Source organism: Acromyrmex echinatior, chromosome 19 (genome assembly GCF_024713525.1).
Source record: "Acromyrmex echinatior isolate Ae372 chromosome 19, ASM2471352v2, whole genome shotgun sequence".
Lineage (NCBI taxonomy): Eukaryota > Metazoa > Arthropoda > Insecta > Hymenoptera > Formicidae > Acromyrmex > Acromyrmex echinatior.
In genome coordinates, this window is record NC_141870.1 from 557,767 (window position 1) to 565,587 (window position 7,821).

Here is a 7,821-nt window from a genome sequence, read left to right on the forward strand (position 1 = left end):
TTATCATGTAATTGAAATTATAGGTATATGTAACACTTCTCAAGATTTAATGACTGCTTTAACATTTTTTTTCTTTGAGACCAATTAAAAGCTGACTAATGTTCCTATTTATATGGATGCTCACTAATTCTACTTTTTAACTGCTGATTTGTTCAACATATGAAGCACTTTTCTCTTTTTCTTTTATTTTGAATTGGTCCTGCCAATTTAATATTAAGTTAATCGCACTACTTTTTTTCATAATAGCACATAATACAAAATTGTCATTAATAGTACAATTTAGTACAAAATAAGTATTAAATAAGTATTAAATATTCCGATTTGATTTTGCTGGTTTAGTGCTGCCAGCTTTATAGAGCTTAAAAAAAATTTCATCACCGCGCAATTTTGTAAAATTGGATATGTATATAAATTCACATCGAAATATTTAAGCATTAAGACCGTTTTGACCGAAAATAGGATTATTTCTTTTAATTTATTTATTTTTCTCAATTTAATTGCGAATTATAATAGATTATTAACTGCTCCCTAATCGCAGCATGTCAGTTAGTAACGCCCAGGATCCTCTGTGTAGCAATCATTGTACTTTACCAAGCCGATACCCTCATCCTCACCCACGTCATGCCTGAACAAATTTATATATGTGTGATGGATAGAAAGAAGAAGGAAAAAGAGAAAGAGTGAAAGGGTAATGACCCGGAAGAAAGAGAAACGCATTGGATTAATAGACGGTAAAGAGACATTGGAGGAAACAAAAAAAAAAAGGAAACGACTCGTTTTTGAGATATGAATATGTTCAATGAATATACATGAGAAAAATATTGATTGAGAAGACGTAAAGGATAGAATACGAGGAAGAAAGAGAGAGATAAAAGAATTTCTGTTCAGAGGAGATAAATTTGTGAAGAAAGGAAAAATGTATCCCTATAACACGAAAACTGACGAAGATAAGAAGAAAGCTGTGGAGATAAGCAGATGACGAAAAATAATGTATTAAATTAATGTAAACAAAATAATTTCGATATATATAATGACAAAAAAAACTGCAAGGAAAAAGAAGGTTTAACAATTTACGTAAATAGAGAAAAAGGAACATACGATAAAAAACATTGCGTATTTATGTTTAGAAACAGTTCATTCATGTTCTTGTAACTCGCTTCGCGATGGAAAGTCATTACGCAAGAAAGGGAGTGTTCAGGATAGTTCTTAACACTGTATGTAACAGAAATTAGACATTGTTTTTTAAACATTTTGTTAATAATTTTTTAATGAATAACAAGGGATGGTTAAAATCTTGACAAAGTCATTGAATTTTGAAAGGGCTAATCTTAAAATAATATTTACCATAAAATAACATTGTATTTTTCTATTATAATATTTATAATGCAGAGTGACAAAATTTATGTTTTTTTTTTAAGAATAAAACACGTTTCTTCTTAAATGTGTATTTAATATTTCAAATATGCTTTAAACAGTATTATAAAAAAACATGTTTAAAACATATTAAAAACAACAATTAAGCATTATAATAAACTGTTTAAAACTGTTTACAACTCTGTTATAATGAATTATCATAAAGTTTGTAATTATAAAATAATGTTTCGAATTAGAAATTTTATAAAAAAGTAATGTATGATTTTATTTCCAAATTTAAAAAAAACTATATTTCTTAAGAGTGTTACACAAACAATCTGTATATAGGAAATTATATTCTTTTTTTTAGAAAGCCGAAAAGTTACGCTCTAATATCTACAGATTTCATTGTTGCGCCATTATTTTACACGCGCCATTAATATTACTACTTACTTACTTGATAATATACAACATTATAAAAACATACAAATATGAAGTATCATATAGCTTTATATAATTTTGTCTTTAAACGGCACATGTAAAAAATTTAAGGAAGTTACTCTTTTCCTCAAGAAGTCTACGTTCATATCAACTATAGTCAAAATTGTGAGAAAATTTGTATTAAATTTAATGTATTTCATATGTCTTATACGGTCCATTTAATTTGGGTGTTAATTTAACACAAAATGAATATTTTAGAAGGTAACATATTAGTTAAAAAGATAATACTGACATAGTTTTAAACCAACCGTGGAAGCATTTTTTTTCAATAAAATTAACATTTATAACATATTAAATGAACATATATTTTATTTATTCATCTTAAAAATTACGTTTTAAAACATATTATTTTTACGTTATTTGTTCATTTACTCATAAACTTTTTTTACTTGATACTAGAGAGAAATATTGAATATCAATTTAACATAAACTATTTAAATATCATAATCACATTATGTTAAATTGACACTTGAATATGTTAAAAAATTCGACAAAAAGTTCACTTCATTTCCAATACAAATACGAAATGTTTTTTTATTATGTATAATTGAATAATAAATTTTTAGTATTGACGAGATGTTACTTGATGTAATTGTTCATCTGTACAAATTATATTTAATGCTGTTCATTTCGATATTTTTATTTTAATTAAAATACTTCTTTGATATTATGTTGAATTATTGAATATCAATACAGTCACTTTCGCGCGCGTAGCGTTCGCGTTCTCATGTTCCGTATGGATCGCGTTCTCGTCGCACTCACGGAAATCACAACACTTCTGTATTTAGAAACCAGAACTTTAATGACGGAACTATCAGTACAATGATAAAGTCAGATAAAGCCCAGAAACATAACGGAACGAAACTCTCGTCCTGTCAATTCTAAATCCAGGCACGGAAAACAACCGACGCGCGCTACTTCTCGATCTTCATGCAAACTCAAGAAAATTTCACGGCGCAAAGTTTCGCGGGTGCAATAATATTATTAAATATATTAGAATATATTAACTTAAAAAAATGTAACACACATTTCGATGAGTAAAATCGTTGTACCAAACAATTCTAATAATTTATAATTAAAATAACATTTATTTTTGAAATAAAAGCCTTAGATTAAATTCTTATATCGAAAAGCTTTATTATTAAAAGCTATATAATTATAATACCATGTAAAATTTTTTAATAAAAAAGAACACCAAAAGAACACAAAAAGAAGCCATTTTTTTTATTAAAAAATATATAATAATAATATTTCATAAGAAAGAGATAAAAAAATAACGTGTTTCTACGTCTTTCCGTGCATCAAGTTCAAAGAACAATTGTTCTTTATAGTCGCAACGAAAACAGCGTACGACTGAGGTTCATTTAACAACGACTGTCTCTTTCTGCGATTATGATGCACATTGCGATTACACTGGGTTTCTTATAACGCCCTAATATGCAGACAGCGTGTAACGCAGCTCTACATATGCGGACCGGACGGAAAGCTCAGGCTCGCAATTCTATGTTTGAATTCTTTTTTGCACGAAAAATATTGCAACGCTCGTCGCCGACAGCATGTCGACTCACGTCGTCATGTGCGATGCAGTTCGAATAAAATATTCTCTTTTCTTTTCAGCCCGCCTTAGCATACAATAATCGGAGATTATCGATCACCTCTTACGATTTAACAAACGAGAAGAAAGAGGGTGGTCAACTATAGAAATACAGTCAATATATTTATAATATATATAATTATTATTGACGCATCTTTAGTGACCGTAATGAAGAGCACTGATTATATATTGTAATTAAAGAGAGAATTAGCGCTTTCTCATTCTAGACCTATGCTGAACAAATTGTATTCGAGATGACTTTGATCGCTGATCTTGCAGATATGGATCTAAATAAAACAGATAATTTTATGATTTGCATTGTGATATAATATAAATCACACAATTACAATATATCAATGAAACAATTAATTTAGCGTTTAAGCTTTTAATATTTGATTCATATATTTATATATTACTTATATAGTATAATATAATCTAATGAATTAGATTAGTATAAAAAAAAAGACTCATTTTCAACACTTTAAAGACTATTTATGAAATAAAGAGATTATTCTTTATGTGCAAAGTTACTTTATTCATATTTTAGACATTAAACACAAAATTAGTGCTAAATACTGTAATTTAATTATGGTTACATAGTTATACAATAATTTTACCTTCATAATTAATTAATAAATTTGATTTTTACTATAATAACAATATTTATAATTATGGAAATAGTATTATACAATGTGTAACCTCAAAAAATTATTATAAAATAGTTATAAAATAAAAAATTTTAATATAAAAATTAATATAAAAATAGTGCACATCAATTTAAATTTCTTCTTTAAAAAATTTATCTACACACACAAAAAATAAAAAAAAATAAACAAAACATATAAAATTTAAATTCTCATTGAATAAATGGTAATCAAAATATGTGTTATTAATGTGACTCCTTCAAATATACATAAATGTGCCAAATTAGCTGTACTGTCCAAAAATTTTCACGGTCAAGTAATAACGTTTAAACACTATTAACAGCGACCAGTATCCCTCGACTGGTAGGCTTTTTTATTTAATGCCCAGGAATAACTCTATTCGCACGTGCACACCATTTGGCTATGGGCCATTTCGTGGCGCGTACACTTGCTCTTCAAAATTTTCTTTGTTCTCTTTCACGAAAAGGAAATTCTAACCGGTCGACATTAACAGCGTTGATTTTATATGAGAACTCTGTCATCGCATGTGATAATGATGTGCTCACTTTTGTGAAGTTAGCCATTTTTTCAAATTTTGCCAAAAATAAGCAGAATTCTGATACTGAGAACTCCAGAACTCTCTGGAGTTCTCAGTATCAGAATTCTGCTTATTTTTGGCAAATTTTGAAAAAATTTGAATTAATTGTAGGAAGGTGGTGATCAACTTTAACGATTCTACATTAGAATTAATTTTATATATTTTAAACTTTCTTTAAATCACAATAATCACAGAAAAAGAGTAGAGTTTAATTCATAGAATCCTATGAATTCAATTAAATATATGTCTTCAAATGTTTTTTAAGATTTAGATTTGTCTCGACTAATCAAAAGATTTCATCTACTTTCAAAGTAGTTAATTTCTTATTGGATGTTATTTTTAAATATTTTTTATGCTTGAGAGAGAAACATATATTTTTATCTTTATAATGTTTTTTTATCAAATTCTAGCGTTTTAAATTTTAATAAAATGACATTATAAATCATGAAAGATTCATCATACCTTCAGGAGACACGTGCTGGATGTACATAATAATTAGTCATCGTGAATATTCGAATATTAAAACATTCGATGATTAAATAAATAGCAAGCATTACGTATGTGATTATTTTTATTCATAATTTTATTCAAATAAAAGGACTCACACAAGTCAGAGAGAGACGTGATATAAATCTTAATAAATTTTCAGCAATATAATACTGAATGGAAAAAAGTTATAGAAGTGTATAAATTATAGTAAACATTAAAATTTAAATGGTTAATGTCCACTTTTGTCAATGTAAATTAACTTTAATCTTGATTTAAATTACTTTTTATCTTCTCCTAGTCCTACAAATTAAACAAAAACAAAAAATTAAATCGAGATTATAAAATAAATCATTGATAGAAATGGACATAAATTAATTAAGCACAATATCCATGTTTAAGCAAACATTAATTTTATTGATGAGGAATTATTTTACTTTTGCTAAATAAGCATTATATTAAATATTTTTGTGTACCATCGAAAAATCGGTGAAACCATAAGAAAAATAACAATAAAATGCATACATAAATGCAAAATAATTCATGATATTTCATATTAAATATTAAATTTTCATGAAAATATTTTTCATGAAAATCGTTCAACTTTGTGCTCGTGAATATTTATTCATTCAAATTTCAAAACAAAGTTTGTCCAATTAATATAACCTTGACTCACAACAATCGAATTTTTTTTTTATCTAACTGGACCTAACATATTCCACGTACGTAACATACAAAAAAATAACTTTTAATTGTCCGATTTCTGTATAAATGAGAAAAAAAATATGTAATACAAAATATTGGAGAAAAATAAAAATAAAAAAAAAAGCAAAAAGTGGGCGAGACGGAAAGTAGTGAAAAGTAAAGTGAGAAGTATTATGCGATAATTACAGATAAAGTATCGTCTGCTAGGATTGCCGCGCGTGAAATTATGAATAAGAAAAAGGGTGTTGCACTCAGTATACTCACGAGCACTTTGGTGAAGCGCCTCTCGAGCTCGACGGCGTCCGGCATCGGCTGTCTAGGCGCGCTACGCATGCTACCCGTGCGCGTGTGAGGTCCGCTCAGACTGCCCATGCCCATGTTGAGTTGACACGAGTGATGAGGCATGCCAGCCTTCACACCGCCGACGAAAACCTCACGTACACCACCATCGCCCTCCCCACTGCGACTCTGCACGATACCCATATTTCCTCTGTAGCGTTCGCGCGCGCGCGCGAGCGCGCTTGCTTGCGCCGGCGAATATTATTATATTACGGACGTACGGACGGAAATCTTCGGAGATATGTCGACTCGCTCCACTACTATATTACTAGATTACTCTGAATTACTCGATGCAACACGACGTAACGAGAAACATAAACGTATAATGTGATGATACACATACGTATGCATATATATCACACACACACATACAGATGCACACACACACACGCGAACACGCACACATGTACCGTCAACGACGGCGCATCACGCGCGCATCTACGAGGAAACGTCAACAACGGACACGAACGCAGCAGTGTAATGCATCCTTCGCCTCGTTCTCGTCGATGCGGTGGAGCAGTTAAGAGGAATGCTGGTAAACGGACGAGACAAGGCGATTCGTATCGGAACGTGCAACAGGTATCGCCAAGCAGTTGTCCTGGTTGTCCATCGCGAATATCAAGACGTTCGTTATTCTCGCAATGCACGACTCTTCGTCGCGCACCGCGTTTGCTCGACGAAACGTTCACACCCACACCACACTGCTTGCATTCACATCACGACACTGACATGGACTGACAGCCACCGAACAACCTCGAGAAATCATGATCGTCCGTCTGTGGCGCACCCGTCAGCCGTCTGCACCTACACCTATATCTACACTCTCTGCTCTTTACGTATCAGACATGCGCATTCGTCGATCACGGTACCATTCTTCAATTACCGCGAAATTCAAATATTCCAAGATAAATATATTCGGGGAGGTCGATTGTATATCTTGAAATGAGATGAAAATTACAAAAATGAGAAAATTCATCAAATATTGATTAAAGTGTGAATATTCGAGTGAATTTGCCCACTTTTATAATTTTCATCTCCTTTCAAAATCCACAATCTCCCCAGGTGAAAATTACAAATGAGCAAAGATTACTATTGACCAATTAAATTACGAATACTCTAGTGAATTTGCTCACTTTTGTAATTTTTACCTCATACACAATCGATTCTCTCATTTCGAGATACACAATCGATTCTCAGGGATTAATTCAAGGCCACTTGTTACACCTTTGTAAATTTTACGCGTTGAGGTGTGACAGATTAGAGATTGAGATTGGATTGGAATTTAATCAGAAGAGAGAAAATCAATCTCAAGTTTAGTGAACTTTGCTTTGATTGGTTATTTTCCAATCCTATCTTATTCTTAATTTCTATTCTGATCGCGCTTTTAGGACGCATGTGATTGGGTAATCTTGCTGCTATTTAAGGCTTAAACATAATAGGCATAGGGAATAACGAGCCATCCAATCAGAGCTCTGGGATATAATATTAAACTTACACATCAGAGCTCTGATTGGATGGCTCTTTATTCCCTGTTGCCTGTGCCTATTGCCTGTGCCTATTGCCTGTGCCTATTGCCTGTGCCTATTGCGTTTAAGACCGAT

At 30.9% G+C, this 7,821-nt stretch overlaps 1 protein-coding gene across 3 annotated transcripts in view; it reads right to left on the reverse strand.

The window, feature by feature from the left end:
• Positions 1-7,034, reverse strand: part of Frl (formin-like protein) — a 29,712-nt gene extending 22,678 nt beyond the window's left edge. For 2 of the 3 annotated variants that reach the window (XM_011058200.2, XM_011058202.2), the window contains exon 1: positions 6,146-7,034. In XM_011058200.2, coding sequence (XP_011056502.1) covers positions 6,146-6,364 — 219 coding nt within the window. In that variant the 5' untranslated portion in view covers positions 6,365-7,034. The remainder of the gene's footprint in view (positions 1-6,145) is intronic. The other variant, XM_011058201.2, reaches the window with a different exon arrangement.
• Between the last annotated feature and the right edge of the window lie 787 nt (positions 7,035-7,821).